At 43.9% G+C, this 22,855-nt stretch overlaps 1 protein-coding gene across 4 annotated transcripts; it reads right to left on the minus strand.

The window, feature by feature from the left end:
- Positions 1-5,672: 5,672 nt before the first annotated feature.
- Positions 5,673-14,550, minus strand: KLF6 (KLF transcription factor 6). Of its 4 annotated transcripts, none has more exons than XM_059663029.1 (4): positions 14,201-14,546; positions 10,920-11,496; positions 9,113-9,236; positions 5,673-8,666 (listed from the first exon to the last, which is right to left on the minus strand). In XM_059663029.1, exons 1-4 carry the CDS (start codon positions 14,300-14,302, stop codon positions 8,615-8,617), a joined length of 855 nt encoding a protein of 284 aa, XP_059519012.1. In that variant the 5' UTR covers positions 14,303-14,546; the 3' UTR covers positions 5,673-8,614. The 4 variants fall into 4 exon arrangements, 3 of the variants coding, with proteins under 3 accessions (XP_059519012.1, XP_059519022.1, XP_059519037.1); XM_059663039.1 differs by having other exon boundaries at positions 14,119-14,202; XM_059663054.1 differs by lacking the exon at positions 9,113-9,236 and having other exon boundaries at positions 14,201-14,549.
- Positions 14,551-22,855: the final 8,305 nt, after the last annotated feature.

Below are 22,855 nucleotides of genomic sequence, written 5' to 3' on the forward strand. Positions count from 1 at the left end.
CCCTACAAAATTAGATGATAATGGCTGCTTTCCTCACCACAGGCTGTCTGAGGACCAAATGAGAGGCATCCTTATCACCCCTTCATAGGCTTTATCACTCAGGATGATTACCTGCCTCAGAATCCATTTGAGCACTTATTTGTTGTAAGTAAGTGGCCAGTGAGACCATTTAAAAATCAAACAAACAAAAACACTAAAAGGACAGCGACACACACCACCACTACCACCACCACCACCACCCAAAACCCTCTATAAATGTGTGACATTTCATTTTCACTCATGACAACGAAGGCATGGAATGCATGTTCATGGGAGCTATGCACATAAGAATAAGGGTGGTAGAAAGAATAAACAAGCAATCAAACATCAGTTAACTAAAGATTAAGCAAAATAAAGATAATGAAATAAACCAACAAGAATATATGAATGTAAGCATAGGAAATTTAATTGCATAGAGTGTATAGCAAATTGCAGTGGCACACAAGCTGATGCTTTGTGATGTGTGAGGTATTCCATACACATAATCCATTCAATCAGAAAGAATGTCATAAATTAAATAAGGTAGTCATTCTTGGGGACCATACTGAGACATCTGTTCAGTGGTAGCTTTAGCTCAGTCCACCTAATTCAGGAGAACTGGACCAGTATCTGGATGTATGGCCGCTCATGAAAACTTCAGTAACAATTGGGACTTCCAAGTTCTTTGTCACTTGTCAGAAACACTGTAAATTCAACTTTTTGAATCTGTTGGTCAATTCAGTTCTGCCACTGGTCAGTGTGTTCACGGCTTTTGCCAGGAAATGTTTTACTCAAAGTCTTGCAGAACTTCCTTCCTGCAAGATTTCAGCAGCACAGCCAGTGTTGCGAGAGGAAACGACTTTATTGATCATAAAAATACAACTTAAGATTCAGCTTGCCCTTCACTCAATTTACTGGAAAATTATGTTGTGGAAAATAATGAGTGAATGTTTCCTAATCCTATTTCTTTAATTGCTTTAAAAAAAATTCAATGGGAAGAACAAGAATCCTTTTCCTGTTCTTTATGGAGAAATAAATATCCAGCACACAATGAAATAATGACCAACTACTGATCCCTACATACCTTATCTCTAATCTTACAACAATCCCAAAAGGATTCTCATTGTCCCATCTTGGGTATGAGAAAAACAACGTTCAAAGGATTGGAATTAGTGAATCGTCTACTCCTAAGTTGCATGTGGGAAGGTTCCTCTGGACGTAATAGTTAAATGCCCTGTCTTGGCAAATATAACTCTTAGAATTCCCTTTTAACAAGAAGTAATTCTGAGATTGTGTTAGCATTGAACATTTCCACGGGAACTCACAGCTTAAAGAAAGGATGCTTGGGCAACAATGTCCTCACTCTTGTACAGTTGTCTGGCCCCCAGGTGCCACCCCAGCTGGTGACTAGAATACAGGCATTTTTAAAAGGAACATTCAGGGTTACCTAACTGCAGGAAGCTCAGGGGGTGGGTCATGATTGATCCAGGGAGAACCAGAAGCTGCTGGCACTCCTTCCTCTCTTACACCCCATGAACATTTCTCGTCAGAAGGGCACTGGAACCCAGAGTTCCCATTGTTGCATCCTGTTGACATTTTCGAAATTTGAATGTGTGGCTATTCCACTCAGCAAAGCTCCAGTAACCCTTTTTACTGCACCTCTGCCAGACCATTTAGAACTGAGTGATGCTGCTGGGAACAAGCTCAGAAATGCTGGACTTTGAGAGGCCTCTTGCCCCATGAGTCCTCTCTGCTATTACCTGGCCTCCATCTTCCGATAGAGCATTAGGGCAGATAGATATTTAAAACTGAAACATCATTGTCTGGCCAGCGTGGCTCAGTGGTTCAGTGTCGGCCTATGAACCAGGAGGTCACGTGCCTGGTGAGGGCACATGCCCGGGTTTCGGCTTGATCCCCAGTGCAGGAGGCAGCCATCCGTGATTCTCTCTCATCATTGATGTTTCTATCTCTCTCCCTTCTTCTCTGAAATCAATAAAATATACATTTAAAAATAAAATCTGTAGCAAACACTATTTTTTTTAAATTCACTTTAAATAATTTATATATCTCAGTTTTGCCCAAAGGCAATTTTACCTTCAAGAGTCAAATTTTTGCAGTTTAAATACACACACGTCTCATGGTGAGCAGCAGGCTTGCTCTGACTTTTGAGCTTGTGAATAAATGACCTATTTTGGGGAGGATGATCTTCATACAAGTGAAGATGGGGGTGAAAGTGAAGACGTTTTTACATTCATTCCCATGTGAAAGGGACAGTAGGGCACACTGCCATTACTGCCATCTTACCTATCCCATGTGCTTTCATCTCCTCACCAACACAAGTAGAAAAATGACACCGGGCACTGTCACCTGCTTTTACACTGAGCTAATTGATAATGCCAGCGCATGTCATTACCTACCTTGTACATCTGCAGGAAAGTCTTGCACAACTCAAATGAAATGTGGTAACGTGAAACTTAAGCAATGGAGGGGAACAGAGCTATGCTTAGCTGATAAATGCAAGTCATAGATAAATGTGCTTGGGCATCTAGCAAGTACAACCTTCAGAAAAGCTCATAGGTGGTGTGGTACACAGTAATCTATTATCTAAGCAGCTAAACCTTTTAAAAAGTTAATAATTGTTTGTTTATGGCAGCTTCGAATTGGGGGCTCTTAATTTAAGAAACAATCCTACATCGTGTGGTATTTTTTTGTTTTGTTTTGCTTTGCTTTTGGCATGGGTTATGTAGTGTACAGGGAAGTTAGTACAAAGCTATTTGGAGAGGGACTCAATGACAATGGACATGGTAGTTAAGTCTGTCTGTTATTGAAAATTCTTTGGTAACTGCTCAGCCCAGTGTGGTTCCTATCAGGACATGTGGTACCCAGATTCCTTCTCCTCTTTGTCTCTTCATTCACAGTTGTTTAGAGAATTCTCATTAAAATTACTTAGAGGGAAAGAGAACATGTTATAAAATAAATCTAGTTAAATACACTTTGCTGTATTGCCTCATTTGGGTGATGCATGACCCTAATTTTCCTCTCTTTGTGTCTTAACTACGTACATTAGGTGATGCTTGCCAATTAATGCAGGATGTCACATCCCCAATTGTGTTCTCTATCTTCTTAAACATTAAAAATAAATACATGCCATCTGTCTCATATCTTGAAAGCAATTCAAAATGGTTACTTTGTTTGCTCAGAATTACAGCACAGTTTATAGCTTTAGTGCTTCTGAATTGTAAGAAAGTTGTCTCCATTTCATAAATGTAACTTCATTTTAAGGTGAATTCGACAGGCTCTTGTGGGAACTTGGGTGAGACAGAAAGCAGTGTTCAGTGGTGATTAAAACCTTGGTCTTTTGCCATGTGAGAGCCCTGGATTGGATGCTTGCCTGCAACTAAGTGATCTAGGGAAAGCAGCTTCACTTCCTGAAGCTTCAATATTCCTCATATGTGAAATGGGAATAGTACCTACCGCGTGGCATTCATTCTACAGACACACACACACACACACACACACACACACACACACACACACACACATATGACATATTGCCTTACCCAGTTCCTGGTTAAGGCAAAAAAAGTAGTAGACATCATCATCTTTATTATCACCCAATTTGGGGACAGGAAGAATTTAGTTGTGGAAGGAGGGTTGTTAAAAAATAGCTCATGGTGCCATAAGGTTAGGACCTAAGAAAGGAGTTACATATGAAAGCTATGTTCTTTCTCCACAGCAACCACAATATAAAGGTAAACAACTTGACTCTAGTCACCTCCCCCACTGTTTGTGCACATGGGTGTATGGACTAAGATTTGGGGGTGGGATATGACAGACTTGGATCTGCAATAGCTACAATGGCACTTTTTAAAGAGATCTTTTGTTTGTTTGTTTATTTTTGAAATAAAATAATGGCATGCTATAAAGCACCAAATGCCTGAATAACTTAACTATAATTAAAGGAGCAAAGGGCAATTTGAGAACTTTCTGTTTCCGTTCTAAGTCAGAGCAATTCTCTCAACAATACTTTCTACTATAGCACATGAGAGAGCTTTCTAGATCTGAGCTGAGTATCCATAGATGGTGAACCTATAATTTCAAGCCCACCCTATTCTCACAGACCACAGAATTGTAGTGCTATATAAAATGCTAGATGCATGTGACCTCGCTCAAAATATTTCAGCCATAAGGAAGTGGAGGTCCCTTGTAGCTCAGCAAATTGTCCAAGAGCACACAGCAACTAGTTAGAACGGGAACATTTCCTTTCTTTGAGCTAGGTTTCAAAAAATTTGTTAAGCAGACTGAAATTTTTTATACTTCTATAAATATGTTAGGTTTACAGCTGATTGCTTGCACAACAGTTCTCCTAACAGCCTTATTTGAACATAACTGAGCTGTTCAGCATAGTCTGCACATGACAAAGTGGTCAAGTCTTACCAGTAGCCGAGAATGCATTATCAAGCCTTTATTTAGCCATACAGTCAGGGCAATCCAACTATTAGTCATCCTGACATGTGTTTCAGAACACAACACACCCATGAGTCCTGGCCAAATTTTCACCAGCTTCCTCCACCCTCCCAGGCCAACAACGCCTCCCGAATTGCTGATATTTTTACTGCAGTTCAAGAAAGCCACTTAACATTGGGGATTCATTTAAAAATTCCCCTTCCCAATTGTAAAATTAAAAGCTGGTGTAAAGTCTGCACATCTAGCAAAACAAAGATCTGCTATGAAGAGAAGTCATGAGCACTTAAAGCATCCGAAATGTGAGAACTTCCTCAAAGGAAGAACATTAAGCTTTCCCATGAAAATTTCCACCATCCTATAGCCCCTTCTGGAAAGCACACATTGCTTTAACCTATCACTACTGATTAGCTTGATATGGCCTGAAAACGGACTTGCAGATAAACCGATGCTACTAACACGCAGTAAAACTGGGACCAAGATCTAAGGCTACTTACATGAAACCTTTCTAAAAATCCAAAAGCGGACTATTTATTTTCAAACTCTACATTGAATGTATCCCATTAGCCTTTAAAGAAAAAGATACAAAATTATCTGGTGATCATGTAAACAACCTCTTACTTTCTACCCCATCTTACTGGTCTACCAGAGAAGGCAGGGGGTATGGAAGGGTGGGTTGTAGAGAGCCAGGACAGCTTTGTGGCCTGCTGTCCCTTCCTGTCATTTTTGCCTTCCTCTGTGACAGCTCCGCCAGGTGTGTGGGCCAGGTCAGAGAAGGCTGGCCCTGATCTAACTGCTTAACTGGAATAGGGCTGCTGGAGCTCGAGAAAGGGAAAGGAAGCGTTCAAGTTTGTCATTATGCAGATGCCTCTGCGGTGTTATTCCCCTGGCTGGAGTGACAGGAAGATAAAACGCAGGAGCAAATGTTTTCCTACTGTGCCCCAAAGCCTAAGCCTGGAGGTTGCTTTAAGGAAATTCAGTGCATTTCAGGGGAGCAACATTAGGCTGTTCTTTGCACATTAGCTCCCAGGTCAGGCTGTGAAGCTGGAAGGAAGGGACTAGCCTGGCAAGAGGCTTTCAGATTTGTACAAGGGACATTTCCCAAGGTTGACTAATAGAGCAGGAATTTGTTTCATCGCCCCCCCACCCATCCCCGCCCTGCCCCAAGAAAAAACCAAGCACAGTCGAGATCCTGATAAGAATTCTTTTATGTTATTCCAATAAAAAATACATTCATACAGAAATATAACAATCTTGCAAAAAACAATTTCAAATAAAATCTTGTAAAACAAAATTTTACAAAAATCTTACAAAGATTCTTTAGATAACAGGGTGCTTCAAAAAAAAAAAGAAATTTCACTAATAGAAATTTTTTTTTAATGTCAAGCAAAAAGTTTCTGCTTGATTGAGGCTCAGTTATCACCTGAACAGAATATAATTCTTTATGTACTTGCTTATTATGAAAATTACAGGCATTGATATACACGGCACCCAGCCCCACCCAATCAAACAACTCCGTGGTGTTTCATAAGTGAGACAAGCCAGTGCAAGTTGCGTGGTTTTTTTCCTTTTTGTCTTTTGTTTACCTTCTTACTTAATGGAATTGTTATGGCTAGGCGCACAGCAGGGCCAAAAAAGGAGTTTTCCAAAATCCAGCAAATCAAGTGCCTGGATTTTGAATTGCCAAAAGTGCATTTTCCCCCTTAGCAAAATGAAATGAGTTGTTTAGGTAAGTGTATTCATCAGCCCAGATAAAAAAAACCAGTTATTCGAGCTTTCATCATTGCTCATTTCCAGGAAGATCAAACAAAATACCAGCCCAGCCAGACTCACATGTGTATATATATATGTGTATATATATATATATATATAAAAATCCACACCCACAAGCCAGCAGCTGGATGAAATATCAGCTGTCCACACTGTGGTGTGCCAAATTAGGGAAATTATTCATTGGAAAAATGGGAAGAATCTATGTACTAAAAAAACAACAACAAAAAACCAACTTCATCTGCATAAAAAGTGTTCTAAAAAAATCCCTGTAATTAGCTGACTCTTAGATCTTCTAATAAGGCTGAAATTAAAAATCAAAACAATAGTGTGTCTGAGACCAACTTGTGGGCTAGTATTCCGTTCATGCCAATTTTGAGTGGCCAACAGTACCCTGTTGCAGACCTGCCAGTAAGATGAGCAGAGTCAGCAGTCTGGAACAGAGTCCTTGCCAAGAGTCTGTAGCAAATAATTAAATTAAAGATAAAGCCTTTATAAAAGTTATAGTTTTCATTTTTACCTCCTTTATGGCCATTTTGAAATATTTCTTCACAGGCTATGAAATTTTCTAGCTAAACATCTAATTTCTCCTTAAAAAAATATTTATATATTATATATATGTATATATATATACACACACACAAACATATACATACTATACACACAAATATACATACACAAGAATTCTGCCCACTTTTAAAAAATTAATATACTTTCTGTATTACCAACAAATAGCTAGATAGGTATGTGAAACTTGTGCCTTTTAAGCAAATACATTAACATTGTTTTTTTATACTTCTGTATCTTTAATATGCGTGAAAACATTACATATTAAATACAGCCGGTGTGTGAACTATACAATTGTTGTGCAAAGTCTATATGAAAAGTCTCATGGTGGCAGAAATGGTCAGGTTTTTCAATTATCATGTGTTTTCCATTTTAACACTGATGGTCAAGTTATGCAAAATATTGAGTAAATACTGACTTGTTTGGGGGGTTTTCATCTCTCTATTTGTCTTTGTGAAGGAGGACTTTAAAGAGATTTTTTTCTGTATTTTACATTGATACAGTACAATGCCAGGTGAAAAAAGAGCCTTAATAAAGCATGCATCACCCATACCCCTGTATGAGACCCCCACATAAGGGGCCACTTGCATAAGGCACCATTATTAAGATCTACAGTGCATTAACAGCTAGAAAACCAGAAATTAGTCCTCAAGGCATAAATAAGAGAAACATAGCTGCATGAGAAAACACTTTCTAAACTTTAGTGGTTTTATCCACCCAACTGAGAAAATTTTAGGTTCTTAGTCTAATGTAACATTAGACCAGCCCTCGCATTCTTGACACCCAGTAGGTGTCCAATGTCTTGAAGGGCATCATTAAATTTCCAAAAAGGTCATCAAATTCAGAATCATTTAAAAAACAATCCTATGTTGCACACCACCTTTCTGGAAGGGGAGTGTTACAAAATCGAAGGGGAGAGAAATTGTGTATTGCCAGGCCCAAATGGCTAGGGATCACTGATTTCAACAAATTGTATTTTAGCTGCTCAGTAACTGGAATCAAAATTGTAGTTCTGATTTAAAAATGGAAAAGCAGAAAGTTCCCTAGACCATGCATTACTTTTGTCTTATAAGGAAAGGTTACCATTGTGTTATATTTGTAAATACACAGCTTATACAAAGGGTAACAAATGAGCTGTTGTAGCCAGTAGAACAAGCTACTTGACACATTGCACGATTCGATTCGTAGCTGCACCAGACGCCAATGTTCCTCTCACACAGGAGGGCTCCCCCTCCCACATCCACTCGCCACACAGGGTTCTGACCACGCACACTCCGCCCTCCATGTTTTCCCTTCTTTTTTTTCTTTCTTTTTTTTTTTTTTTTCATAAGGCGCAGACACCCTCCCACCCCCCAAAGAAATGATTGGTGGTCATCTCATCTCATGGTTTACCTGTCACACACGAAACATTCAAACAATTTTTTTTTCTGTCTCTTGCAGTCTTGCTACTGCACAGGAAAGACTCTGCCTCATCACACAGTCCTAATAGATCCTCCACATACAATCAACCCAACCATTAACATTCTCAGTGCACATGCTCACGGCAAAGGCTTAGGGACCACTCAGAAGATAGGTACCAGTGGCGAGTCCAGGCCACCCAAACACCACACACCACAGGCGCTCTGCCGCTTCTGACATGACTTCTTTCGCCTTCGAAAGACCTTCCAAGGAGAGGTCCTGGAGGCAACTGGGTGGGGTGCAAAATGGCATGCTTTGGCTGGAACACGCACCCTCCTTCCATGGCCGTCTCTCAGCCTGGAAGCCGTTTTAGCCGCAGGATTCACACTCTGCTCCCTCAGAGGTGTCTCTTCATGTGCAGGGCCAGGTGGTCGGACCTGGAGAAACACCTGCAGAACCAATCAGCATCAGAGAGGTTAGATCTACAGCCTTAGCCAGATTACAGATCTCCCACCCTGCACACCCCCACCCAGCCCTTCTCAAAGGGAAGCTGGCAATCCACTGGATCATCACAATTTATTTTCAGGGTTAGGAAATTCCAACTGATAGAAATATAAATTAAGGTCTCCATTCAGCTCTTTGGAGCACACATTACTGCCCAGTCTTGAAATTCAAAAACTACTGAAGGCCTACTTCAGTAGGAATGAAATCACTCTGGTTTTACACATACAGGACAACAGAGCATCCTAACTTGGACAATAGGCATATTAGAGACTTGTTCAAGGCTAAAACAGCACAATACAGGCTAGGAAAACATTCGCCTTCCTCCAGGTTTACTGTATGCCTACGCCATTAGGGGGATGGCACTCCCGAACCCAGCGCTTCAAGCACATACCTGTCACAGTGAGAACATTTAAAAGGCTTGGCACCAGTGTGCTTTCTGAAGTGTCTGGTTAACTCATCGCTTCTTGCAAAACGCCACTCACACCCTTCCCATGAGCATCTGTAAGGCTTTTCTCCTGGGAAGAGAGCACAAGACAAGCATGCCATGACTTCACTGTCCAGTGAGGGAAGGGGCCCTGCTACAACACCACATGGTGAAAGTCAACTCATTAGCAAGCGCCAGGTCTGGCGGCCTCGGGAATTCCTAACACACCTCAATTAGGAACAGCAGCTGGCGCTCAGAAGGTAACACCCAGGAGCTCTTTCCTGACCTAGCCTCAGGCCTCCAAGTGCTGTGGAAGCGACCCGGAGCCCACATGACCTTAGTCAGTTAATATGTAAGAAAGATGATTACTCAGACTGAAGAAATACTTGGGAGGTGATGTGTCAGCCCACTGGACCCACAGCCTCTGTGAGGGCAGGGTTTTATTGCTTTCTCCATGGAAACGGTTTCTCCCAAGTACTTATTTTGCTCCTTACTCACTTCCCTGTGGAATGAGCTTTGTTGTTTCCTCCGAGAAACTACATTTCTCCAGAACTGAAGTCATGAGTTTCTGGGAAACCCCATCCAGGGCTGTCAAAGAACTTTCTAAATGGCAATGAAATAACCAAGTCCACTTTGTTCCTTGGTCAGATTATAAATATGAATTCACTAAAAAGTGCTACCTGAGGACAGGAACCGTTTTGCCAAAACCAGTCGCAGAGAATGCTGTTGGGACAAATGACACCTGGGTCCTGATCCCCCTCAGCCATGACCATCTTGGAAACCCTGGCCGAGGGCTCAGCCATCTCCTCTCATTACTGGTAGGATGAGAGCTTGAGTGACTTGATCTCTAAGGTCCCTTTCAGCTCTAACATTTCTGTGACTCATCACCAGTTACCCTAGAGACTATAATAGTAATTTTCAATAGAACTTTCATCTAGGCTGCTGTATTTCTTTTTGTTGTTGTTGTTGTTATTGTTAATCTTCACCCGAGGATATTTTTCCATTGATTTTTAGAGAGAGGGGGAAGGAGGGGGAAGAAAGACCCAGAGAAACATTGATGTGAAAGAGACACATCGATTGGTTGCCTCCTACACATGCCCCGACCAGGGCCGAGGATTGAGCCTGTAACCGAGGTATGTGCCCTTGCCTGGAATTGAACCCAGGACCCTTTAGTTCTCAGGCCAATGCTCTAACCACTGAGCAAAACTGGCTAGGGCTAGGTTGTAGTATTTCATTAAAAATTTTTTTTTCAATTTGTGGTTTTTAAAAATTGGTATCAGAAAATAAAAGCACAGCATGATCCACAGAGAAATTCCCAGTAAGCACCCACTGATCAAAACTGCTACACAGAGCTTATGGTCAAGTTTAATCCCCACACTGTCAACACCAGCGTGCACCATGCTGTCCAGCCACCCTCTCTCCTGATCTTTGAGTTTCATTTAAAAAAAAAAAAATCAGAGGCAACTCCATGTAACACTATCACAATGGGTCCTGATAACCGGGAGGATTGGAGTGGGTAGGGGGTTGGGTGGAGATGGAGAACGTGATTTACCTCTTGTCTGTTTACTCTGAAAGTGTCAACCATTCATCGGCACATGTCCAGTCTTTCACCTCCTACTCTGTCTTTCCCAGAGACCCATCTCTTTAGGGAAAGAGTGAGGTGAGGATGTGTCTGCTCTGACAGCCTTCTGCGGAGCCCGGCCCCCTCCCAGGGCTGGTGCAATTCAGTGGCGCCCACCAGCGGCCCACCTCCCGGGTCGCAGGAGGGACTGACCTGTGTGAGTGCGCTGATGTGCTTTCAAGTGGGAGCTTTTGGTGTAAACTTTTCGGCAGCCATTAAAGTGGCATCGGTGCACCCTCCTCCGGCCGTCTGGGGAGGCGTCCCCGCTGCTGCCCTTGTCACCCGGCTTCCCCGAAGTCCCACCGCGTATCTTCCCTGGAGGGTGCGGCTCACCGGGTGCACACCCCCACAGGTGGGAAGGGTCTCTGCTCAGTTCTGGGGAAGAAGGGGGTGTGGAGGTGACTGAGGAGCTCAGGTTCCCCGAGTTGACCAGCACTTCGCCAATGGGGTCAGAGGTAAACTTGGAAGTGGGTGAGAGTTCCTCGGAACTGTCCGATGACTCGCTGCTCACATCCGAGTTCAAGCTGTTGGTCTCCAGGTTGTAGCCAAAGCTGGGGCTGCTGAGAGCATCCTCAGGGGGACTGGAGGAAACCTTCACTTCCGGGTCTTCCTTTTTCTCCCGAGCCAGAATAATTTTGGTCCACAGATCTTCCTGGCTGTCGAACTTGATTTCAGAGGCTGACACATAGCAGGGTTCACTCTGGAGATAGCGTTCCAACTCCAGGCAGGTCTGTGCGAAAGGAACCACAAGAAGGCACGTGATTATGACAACTGAAAATGGAACCAAAAGCATATTTCCAAAATACATGCAGGGATGAAGGGCAAACAGACTGTGGCCATGTCACTATAAGAACCGTGTCTTTAGGAGAGCAAGAGGAAAGCTGTTTCTAGGAATGGGGATGGATTCAGAAGAAATACCATGTTGGACCAAAGGCCACAGTGACTGAAGGTCACTAAGCCAGTTTTTGTTATAGTTACCAGTGTTGACATTTCTAATGAGTTTCTGTAAACCACACAAAGAAAACCAGCCTCAGACACACCCCCCGACAGGTTTAGCCAGATTATCTGACAGTCTCGAGAACCATGTGCAATTAAGAGAAACCCAGCCATCCTCCTTTCTCAAGCACAAAACAGGCTGCAACGCATACAATGCAATGTGTTCTGACATTGCATGTGTCTCCCTTTGCAGACACAGCTGACAGCACAGGGCCACACTCAGTGAGCAGACGCAGCAAGCTGATGGTCTATATTCAAGGACATCAATGGAGCTGCACAGAAACTACCCATTTCCTGCTTAGCCCAGACCTAGTAGGCTTTCAAAGAATGCCATTCCCAAGTGCAGGGCCATGGGTACACACAACTTTAATGACTTCCACAGTGGTCAGAGAAAAACAAGAGCTTCTACAACAGAGGGGAGAAATCATTCCAGAATGGCCATCTGCTATTGTAAAGGATGCAGGAGGGGAAATTCCTCCCGGCCCTGCTGGGAGTGCCACAATGGACAAGAACTTTATCTACTGGCCAAGAGTACAACTGTATGAGTCATCACTCTATTTCTTTCACGCAATGCCAGAGGAGACTTCCTTTTGAAATTCTGACCAGCAGCCAAAAAAGAACCCGGTTCAGATATGCATGCAGTGTGTCATGGACAGAGTGCCCCCTCCCCAGACCCACAACCAACCTTTCAAGAAGCTACCACTGCCGAGAGACCAGCATCCCCTCTCCCCACCATCTCAAACTTTCTAGCCACTGGAAAAGAAAAACGGTAGGAAACATTTTAGGATTAAATTATATCTGCCCTTCTCTTCACTAGGATCAATTGCCTGGATGGCCATATAAGGTTGTCTATAGGACCGCAATTCTACAGATTTACATTTCTACAGCCGACTTTGCCCTTTTTAGCAAATCATGGTCAGGACTAGCTAAGCTACCCGAAGGGCTCACTCATGCTTGCTTTCTTAGCAACGTGCCTGCGATCATAATATAGCACACAAACCCTTCCCCCTCCCCACAGAATCCTCACGGAGCAAGCATGAGCAAGCAAAGGGGGGGGAAACAACCATTGTTTTCTCTTTACCCCTAAAACTGTATGTCTAGGTTACAACGGCAGGCCAGAGTGTTCTGAGGAGAGATGGCTAGATATTTTATGGATGTTCCAAAGAAAAACAAAAGCACATTTATTGAGATCTTATTAAACTTTATCATCTGGCTAATTTAAAATCTCCATTACGCTGATGAGCTCTGGGGACCAGAGCGAAGCTCTCAGAGTTTAAAAGCCTCTGAAGGCGAAGGAGAGCTCAGCCTGGCTTGGGGCCCAAATCCCAAATGCCCGAAGGAAACTACTTAGATCAATTTCAATCACGTCCTAGGGAGCAGCTTCTTAAGGCGGAAAAGGGGGCAGGGGAGAGGAAGGCAGGACAGGACTGAGAACAATCAAGCAGGCATTAGAAGGTTGCCACACTGCACTTCATCCCTCTTAAAGCTTTCTAGGCTTTGAAATCCACAGAATATATTTGTACTTTGTGACAAAAGCCAACATTCTAGCAGGGCAGAGAGACAGCCGCTTCTATCTTTTAAAAAAACAATGTGACAAGTGTCAGAATCTCTCTCCCTTCGGGCAATACTAATAAATTAGAAAGGGGAAAAATTAAGTTTCACATTTGTCCAATGCCAAAAATTCTAGTTTCACTAGAAAAAAAAATGCCGGAAACTGAGGCTCTTCTTCCCAAACTCAGACGAGAAGAGCTCACTGTCATATGACTGATAAGTCACTGATTGTGCAAACGTTCTTTCTTTCTTTTTTTTTTTTTTTTTTAACAAAAGAAGCAGGTAAGAAAAACAAGGCAGATGGAGGTAAATGTTAAGGATGACAAAGAAGCAAATGGCCTGGTAGAGAAAAAGAGCTGGTGGGTGTTTTGCTAGTGAAATTTCTAATTTTAAAAAAAATAAACACAAAACTGTCTAAGTACAAAGACCAAAAAGGAAAACAAAAACAAATATCTTTGACAAAAATACTCTTGGCTTCCACGCAAGTTCAAATGACAAGTTCCAGCTGTGGAGTCTGGAGCTGGTACAAGCACCAAACTTCTGCCAAGGGCTCGCAGCCCTGAGATCAGCCGGTGGAGCTGGGTCTGCCCTCCGGTTCAGAAGCCCCAGAAAGGGGCTAAAACACTGGGAGCAACGAAGCGCTGCTGTGCTCCACGCAAATGACAACTCCGCTCCAAGCTGGAAAAAGCTTTTCCAAAGTGCCTCCCGCACCGGAGACAGCAGGACTATGTTTTAAGAATAATTATTTTAATTTTAATTTTTTTTTACCCAAAACATAAAAAAGAAAAAAGAAAAAACAGTGCACCTTCAACCACACACCAGGACTGTCCGTGCGTGATGCACCCTCCGTGGCGCACCGGGGTACCTGGCACATAATTCCTATTTACCTGTTGCCAATATTCCTCCAGGGAGGGCAGCGCCGAGAAGTACCCGGTCTCATGCACAATCTGGAGTTCCTGGAAGATGCTGCACATTGGGAGTACATCCATGTCGGTTTGGAAAAATCAGTCCCCGCTGTTGAACCAACACGGAGGTGTGCGGTCTGGAGTCGGGAGCGCAGCGGCCGTGCCTGCAGCGCAGGGAAAGTTTCATGCAAACTCAGTGCCCAGCAGTGAGGCGCCGCGGGTTCAGATCCTGCCGGAGTCCAGAGACGCGCTCGCGAGCCCACACAATATTTGCAAACACCGGACTGACTGCAAACGTAACCCCTGCAAAACTTCCCTATTCAAACCTCCGCTGCCAGCTCCCCCTCCTCCTCGCCTAGCTCCCCCCACTCCCTCCCCCCCACGTGACTCCTCCGGCCCGCCCCGCGCACCGCCCAATCACGCCGCGCCCGTCCCGGGGGCTGCGCGCCGATGATGTCAGCTGGGGCCAATGGCGGGCGCCGGTTCAGCGCGGCCCCGCCTGGCGTGACCGAGCCTCTCTCTCACGGCCCTCGCTATTGGCCAAATTCGAACTTCGGGCACGTCTGATTGGAAGGTGGCCTCGCAGGCTATTTTTAGCAGGGTATTTAAGGCGCAGGCAGCCGCTCGCCGGAGGAGTCGGCGCTGGGAGGTGCGCTGCCGTGCGGCTCAGTGCGCCCGCGGCCGGGCCGAGGCAGTGGGTCCCCTCGTTGTTCCCCATCCAGTCCCTGCCACCGGCCGGTTAACGGTCACCCAGGTCCTCGTCCCTCAGGGCTGGTCCGGGTCAGCCGGGCCGGTCATTCGGGCACCGTCCCCGTTCCGTCCCCTACCTGACGCCGAGCAGCTCGGGGTGCCACGGCCGGACTGAGGGGAGCCGGCGGGTCCCGGTCCCCGGCTCCTCACTGTCCTCCTCTTCCCTGTCTCCCCTGTCCGCCCTGCTCCACCTTTGGGGCAGCTCTGCCTTCCTCGGTCGCCGCTCGGCTCCATCTTCTCTGCCCTGCCCTCTGTCCCTCCTCCCAATTCGGGGTGCCCTGCCCCCTGTCTCCCCTCCGCCCCCAGTGTCCCCCGCCATCCTTTTCTGTCCACTTTAGTCTTTTCCCGTCTCTGGGACGGGAAGGTGGGGAAGGTAACAGCCGCTGTGCTGGGTGGTGAGCGGGGCGGAGGGTCCCCGGTGTGGGACCCGCCGGACCCGCGGGGAGAGGGGCAGGGGCAGCGGGCAGGAAAGGTCCCTGGTGCATCTACGGGCTCTCGGGGGTTTACTTTAGGATTCTGTGGGAACAAATGCTGCCTTTAACCATGAGATTCCCAGGAACCGACCGGTTCTCAGGAGCGTGGGGAGCTGGAGTGGCACCTGCACCAGCTGTGAGCGTGTTAGAAATGCCATGGCCAGGGGCCCCCCACCAACAGAATCAGGAGCGGGGGGCCGTCCCAGCCACCGTGTTTGAACAAGCCCCCCACGTGAATGTGCTGCCTGCCGGCTCAAGTTTGGGAACCAAAGATCTGTCACTTAAAACGTCCTGGTTACCTACCAAGCAGCAGCCCTTGTCCTAAGGAGCCCAGTCAGCTTCTAACTGGGGGAGAAGTGTGTGTTGTGGGCTGCAGTGTCAGCCTCTCCCCTCGGAAAACGGAAAACGTAAACAGCGGAAGCTGACATTCAGGGTATGTGTGTGTAAATTACCTCCTAAAATAAAATGTTCATTTAAAAAAAAAATGACAAGGCCACGAAGAATGCACATTTTAAATTCAAAATGGAAAACTGAATTATAGCTACTGCTTTCATTTTTATCTCAAAATAGAGTTTAATGACCATCTTTTTAAGTAAAGATTTTTTTTTTTTTTAATGGAGAATGTCAGAGAATTTGAGAGGATTTTGTATGTGAGATTGCAGCAGGCTAGAACAGAGAAGAATTGGCCCGCATTAGGAGCCTGTAAGATTCTAGGCACCGGACCTTCGTGAATCCAAAGTTAGGATTCGGACTGAACCTATTATATAGAGTCTATGAAGATAATCCAAAAGCAATTGATAAAAATGATCGTTGGCCTGTGTTCGTGGTACTTTACACAGAAACAACGAGCATGACTGGGCCTCCATGGGTCTATTTCCAGGAACAGAGATGGTTTGGTCGTGAACCATCCACGGGTTGAGCCAACTCTGGTGGCCAGTGGGGTATCTGGGTTATGGTTTCAAGAGTGTGGTTATATTGGAAATAGGATTTTCTCAGTTAATAGCAATAAACACCAAAGGAAACAAAACCCCAGTGTCTGTACGAGTGAAGGCCAGCATCCTGGACCTTTTGGAGGAGAGTGAGGGGAAGGGGAGGGTGTTCCCTAGGCAAGACCCCATGACGGCTCTCGGTGCAATGCATGCGGGTTTCAAGGTCAGGTTATCCTTTCAGATTATTGTTCGTTTTAATAATTTTCTTTATCTACATTCCTTTAGAATGTAAATGTGTCCTTGTCTCTTACACACACTGACCAGTACTTAGAAGGTTGTATAGTTTTTTTTTAAAATAGCGAACCTAGTACAAACTTCCAGTTATAAAAAGTACTGGGGAGGGAATGTGCAATATGATGACCATAGCTAACTCTGCTGTTCGATAAATAGGGAAGTTATTAAGAAAGTAAATCATAAGAGTTCATCATGAGGAAAATTTACCTTTTATTATCCATATGTGAGGAAATTAATGTTAGCTGAACGTACACCCTAAATGTACACAGTGATGCATGTTAATCATTTCTCAACACAACTGGAAAAAAATTAGCGAACCTCATTGAACATAGTACAGATACACTCAAAATGGTCATTTTCAGAAGAAAAGGTATAAGAACATGTTTGTACAATAAGCTGAGTTTCAAAGAGAATAAATTTCATGGCTTCCTGTTGCATCCATTAGCCATTCAATACATATTTTTGACTGGGGTATTTGGGATTCATACATTCACAAAACAGGTGTAAGTCCCAGGGGTGGGAGAGGTAAAGACTGTAGAGGTCTTGAAATAAGGGCATGATCACTCTTGGTGTGTATCACTATTTGGTGGGGCTGTAGTGTCAGCTTCCAATGTGATAAAATATACTGGATTCTGAGCAATACTCAGCAAGAAAGACAAATCGCAGGAGGAGAGAGAATCAGAGGAAGGAGTGTGCATGGTATAAAAAGATGGACTTTAGACTAGTTATCGACACTACCTGTGAGACCTTGGTCACGTCCTTTCAGTCGGAGGTAAAAATGTCTATTACAGTTTGGTAGAATTGAAATAGATGATTCATTAAAATCTTTGCTTTGTGTCAAATAGTCATTCGATAATTTGGAGGCAATATTCACTTATTCAACACTCATCCATCTCTAAGCATGCTGTTGCTATTTATTTTATAATTTCTTTTTAAAAAAATAGGTGAGCGAACACAGCAAAATGAAATTACTTTTGCAGGTCATATAACCAACCAGAGGCAAAATTGTTCCAATAATTCCAAAAGAGTTTCTTTGTCCTACTCCACACAGAAGATTGTTCTCCTCACCCCTTCTCACTCTCCCAGTCCTGGAGAGAATAGAGTAAACTTCAGTTGGTGGGCATGACTCTTAGTCTCCCCTCATCGACTCATCTCTTTTTGTCAATTGCCATGCGACTGCTCATACCACCATCTTCAGAAGGTCAGGACCCATTCACTGGGACTGGCCCAGGCTCCTTTCACATTCCTGCAGGATGGAGGCATCTGACCCCCTGCAACCTGTGTCATTCCCTCATGTATCCCCCACCCACCTCTACTCGCTCCTCTGCTTTTCCCCATACTTTTAGTTACATGATTTCATGTCACTAAGCTCTGTTTGCCACATTTAGAAATAATAATAATCTATTGTTTAAAAAATAAACTTTACATTTTAAACCGAAGTTTCAACTTAATTTAAAGATTTGTGGAATGGTATATTGGTTTTGAGTACTTTTGATCTTTCTGTTCCAGATAATTTAAGGGGGCTCTTAAGGAGAGCCTCATGAATCTGCTCCAAGCACCATTCCAATAATGCCCCCAATTGGGGTGCTCCCATTGAGCAAGAGGGCACTTTGTTCTGTGTGTTTATTTGTTTTTTGCTTTTTGTGTATGTCACTACCAAAAAACATCAGTTACCATATGACATTACAGTACAGATTCACTTTATAATAAATAATAACAGTGCTGAGAATAGCTAATGAGAAAAGTTCCCTCTTGATAGTTCTTAATGGTTGTTCAACTTAATTTGTTTCTCCTAGGACCATCTGGGCACCCTTTAAAATTCAGTCACGTGGATTGAAAAGTCGACTGTTCCTATGAAACCTTTTGTAAGTTGAAATAGTGTACAGTGAAGAAACAATTACCTTAGGACACATCTTGCTAAAAGATGCACAAAACAAGTTGACATAAAACACAGATGCTCGCAGACAGAGCTCAAAAATCTGGGGCTTGAATCTGTGGTTCCCAGGGTGTATGCTGCCTCTGTAAGGCTTACTGCAAAACAAACTCTGAACACTAGTTTTTTGCCTTTTTGTTTAAAAGCAAATGTCTATTTCTTTCAGTGAGCAAAAATAAGTACTAGTGTAGGTATTTTGTGAAAATGAAGCAGCCTAATGAGAACTCTCAGAAAGTATGGGATACCTGTATGTGTGGGTGGCAGAGAGCTGCAGCCCCATCTCACACCAGATATAAAAATGAATTTGAGACAGATTATAAAATAAGTGAAAAGCAAACTGTAAAACTTGCAGAAGAAAATATAGGAGAGAATCACCATGAGTTGGAAGTAGTCAAAAGTTTCTTGGAAGAACACAAAAAGCAATACTTAAAGAAATTTTTTGTCCTATCTTGTTTGACTCAGTGGATAAAGTGTCGTCCTGCGGACAGAAGGGTCCCAGGTTCAATTCCGGTCAAGGGCAAGTAACTTGGTTACAGGCTCCTCCCCGGCCCTGGTCCTGGTCGAGTGCATACAAGAGGCAAACAGTAGATGTGTTTCTCTCACATTGATATTTCTCTCTGTCTTCCACTCTCTCTAAAAAAAGAAATCAATGGGAAAATATTCTCGGATGATGATTTAAAAAAAAGGAGAAAATCTTTTTCTCATTGTAAATTAGACTTCATCAAAATTTAAACTTTATTAAAAGGCACCATGAAAAAAATGAACAGACAAGTTACAGACTGACATATACAAGTCAATAATAAAAATATTTTTAAAACATAAAAAAATAGGAAAAATGTTTGAACATATACTCCACAAAACAATATATAAATGACTAATAAACATTTGTGCTTTATTTCAACATTATTTATCATCAGAGAAATGTGAAATAAAAGCCATTCTTGGTGAGGATGTAGAGGTATAACCACTTTTGAAAAAGTTCTGGCCATTTTTAATAAAGCTAAACATATAACTACTAGAGACCTGGTGCATGAAATTCATGCACTGGGGAGGAAGTCCCTCAGCCCGGCCAGTGCCCTCTCACAGTCTGGGAGCCCTGCGATGGATTGCCCCAAAGAGGTAGGCCCTGCCGCCGGGGCTCCATGATGGATCTCCCCTGCAGAGGGAGGCACTGCCCACCCACCACAGTGCTGCTGTGGGGTAGCCTGGGCCTCCCTCTTTGGGGTGATCGTGGAGCCCCGCAATTGATTGATCACCCCACTAGCCAGTGGCCTGGGCCTCCCTCTGCTGGGCGATCATGGGGTGATGGCCAGGCCCCTGACCAATTGCATCGCACCTGCCTTGGTTGGCCTGGTGCCAGTGGGTGTCATAGCATGGTCATCCACAAGGTCATCCAGATGGTCATTCTGCTGATCGGTTGTTCAGTTGATTTGCATATTATGCTTTTATTATTATAGATTCTGTGATTCGGTTCTTTCATAATCCAAGCATTTAAAGCACTGAAATAATATGTTCACAAAGAGATTTATACAAGATCATTTATAGCAATTTATAACTAGAGGCCCAGTGCACAAAATTTGTGCATGGGTAGGGTCCCTGGTTGTTGTCAGCTGCTGGCTGCCAGATAGGGCCTCCTTTCGCACCCTCCTTGGCCTGGCACTGCCCGCTCACCTGCTCTACCATCCCATCATGGTCCTGCTCTTGTCGGGGTCTATTGGGGCCAGCAGTGCCACCACTGTTGCCTGCTGCCAGTGCTGCGTCACCAACCCCTGCCATATTCCGCACCACCCCCTGGTGGTCAGTGCACGTTTAACTCCCGGTCAGTCGAACTCCTGCCCATAGGGACAATTTGCATATTAGCCTTTTATTATATAGGATAGTAAAAAAACTGGTCACTGCCCTGGGATCCATCACCAGGAAATGTGGTATCTTCAGATAATGGGATGATGCTCATCAGCAAATAGAACAAACTGCTGTACATGGAACAACATGAATGTGTCTCAGAAACGCAGACTGAGTGAAAGGAGCCTTGCACACAGGAAAAACTACTGCAAGGTTCAGATTACATCAAGATCTAAAACAGGCAACACTGATGTGTGGTTGTCTTTGGTGGGCAGGGGTGAAAATTGACTGGGAAGAGGCTTGAGGGAGCTGTCCTGGTGATGGGTGATGATGATGAGTGATGGGTGATTGGTGATGGTGATGGGTAATTAGTGATGATGATAGGTGATTGGTAATGGTGATGGGTGATGATGGTGATGAATGATGCTCAATCCAGAGCCATATGTCCTTCCTATCTCATTTCTATGAAGCAATAGCTTTCTCAGATGAGTCAGAAATCCATGTCATCTATCTGGGAATTCTATTGCACTTATGCAAAAACATCCCAAGTGCTCAAAGGAGAGCCTATTTTGTTTCTGAGTGCTTACTCTTTGCTAGGTATTGCTCTGTCTCGTCAGGAAACCACAGCGATCAAGACTAACAGTCCTACAAAACTCATGTTCTCGTTGGGGGACAAGCAGGTATCAAAAAAATATCTCTAGTGGTGGCAGATGCCACTCAGGGTGAGGGGATGTAAGTTATGAGTGTGGGGATTAGGGAGTTCTCTCTTAGGATGGTTATGAAAGGCCTCGTGGATGGAGTATCTCTGTGCAGAGAGGATGAGGTGAGGATACAGTGAGCAACACATAGTGATATTGGGCAGGAAGTGCACGCAGACTGTAATTATTAAGTAACAACAGTTTGCTTCCACCACAACTTTAAAAGGTATTTAAGGGTTTCATATCCCTTTAGGTAATTCCTAATGTATAAATGACTTTTATTTTTATTAGCTAGCATTGTGTTTAGGTGATCTCAAGTATAAACTTCTAGGAGGTCACAATGACCTAACTTCCTGGGAGAAATAAGTACTTTAAAACTTACAGTGTGTATATGGAAAGTCTCCTGTTTGTACATGTTGCAAGAACATTTGAATTCTGTGTCTGAAACCTGGTCAGCCACTGCCCAGAGAGGATGAGGCATTTCCGATCCCCCAACTCGCCCGTATTTTATGATTCTGCACTGTTTTATGGTTTTCTTGATGTGATAAAGAGCCTATTAACACCTCATGTGCCCTAGGCTCTTCTGGAAGAACCAGAATCCCGAGTGCTGTGCCTCCTTCCTGAAAGTTCTCCAGGATTTATTTCCTGTGGGGCCAAAGTTCCTGAGAGTTGAGGGAGAAGCAGGTAATATCTCAGGTGACGATACAGAGTGACATACATACTGAAACACGAGTAGCTTCTGAGTAAAAAGAGTTTGCTCACCTATGGCACAATTGGACCATTTGCATGATTGTGAACCCGGAGGGCCTTCTTTTCTATTTATTATAGAAGTTGGAAGCCAGCTTTGGTAATCTGGGGTCAAAAACATGGGGTCAAACTCCATGTCTGTCCATGGAGTTTAAGCACGGGACACAACTTGTGCCAGGCGGTAAGCTCACTGAGAGCCGTAGAAGGAGAGAGTCCTGGGTTGAACCCCATCTTTGACATCAAACCAGCTGCTGGACTGCAGACACATTTCTAAAATCTTCTGAATTTAGTTAAAAACATTCTTTCTCTTCAGGGATTAGATGAGATAACGTATGCTTAGTGCTTAAGAGAAGCTTTACTAATTTATAAATGCGACTTTGTTGAAGGCACAAACCCAGTCTTACCTTCCCAAAAGAAGTCATAGACAATAGAAAATGGGGTAATGCCAGCCGGCAACTGCAGAGCTCACCCCTCTCCTTTGGGTACCCAGTGGCAGCCGCAGCCATGGGTGTGGATATTAGGGGAATCTTTGGAAGAAGACCACTTGCTTTCCCCCCCTTTCTTTCTACATTTTCTTCTCTTCTTGGTTATAAAGACCAGTGGTCACACATGGCCCTTTAAACAGCCCCAGTCCCTACTTGGTCCTTCGTGGCCAGTGTGTAGCAGGGCTGTGCTGGTGGCAGCTCCATGCAGCTCATCCTTGTGACCCTGGTCCAAATGCACTGTCATCTTTGATTCTTTATTTGCTTGGCTTTTGTTTCCCTGAGGAAAAGTCTTGGTGGGGAGTGAGCATGCACACGCAGATACACACAGATAGTCATAGACACACACACTCAGAGACACACACAGGGTCTCCTGCTATATTGTGGACAATTGATAGGTGGTTAGTTTGTAGCTGATTTCATGCAAATTACAGCCTGAATTAGAACCTTTGGACTTACTTTACAATAAAGTGTAGTATTGCAATAAAC

Source organism: Myotis daubentonii, chromosome 1 (genome assembly GCF_963259705.1).
Source record: "Myotis daubentonii chromosome 1, mMyoDau2.1, whole genome shotgun sequence".
Lineage (NCBI taxonomy): Eukaryota > Metazoa > Chordata > Mammalia > Chiroptera > Vespertilionidae > Myotis > Myotis daubentonii.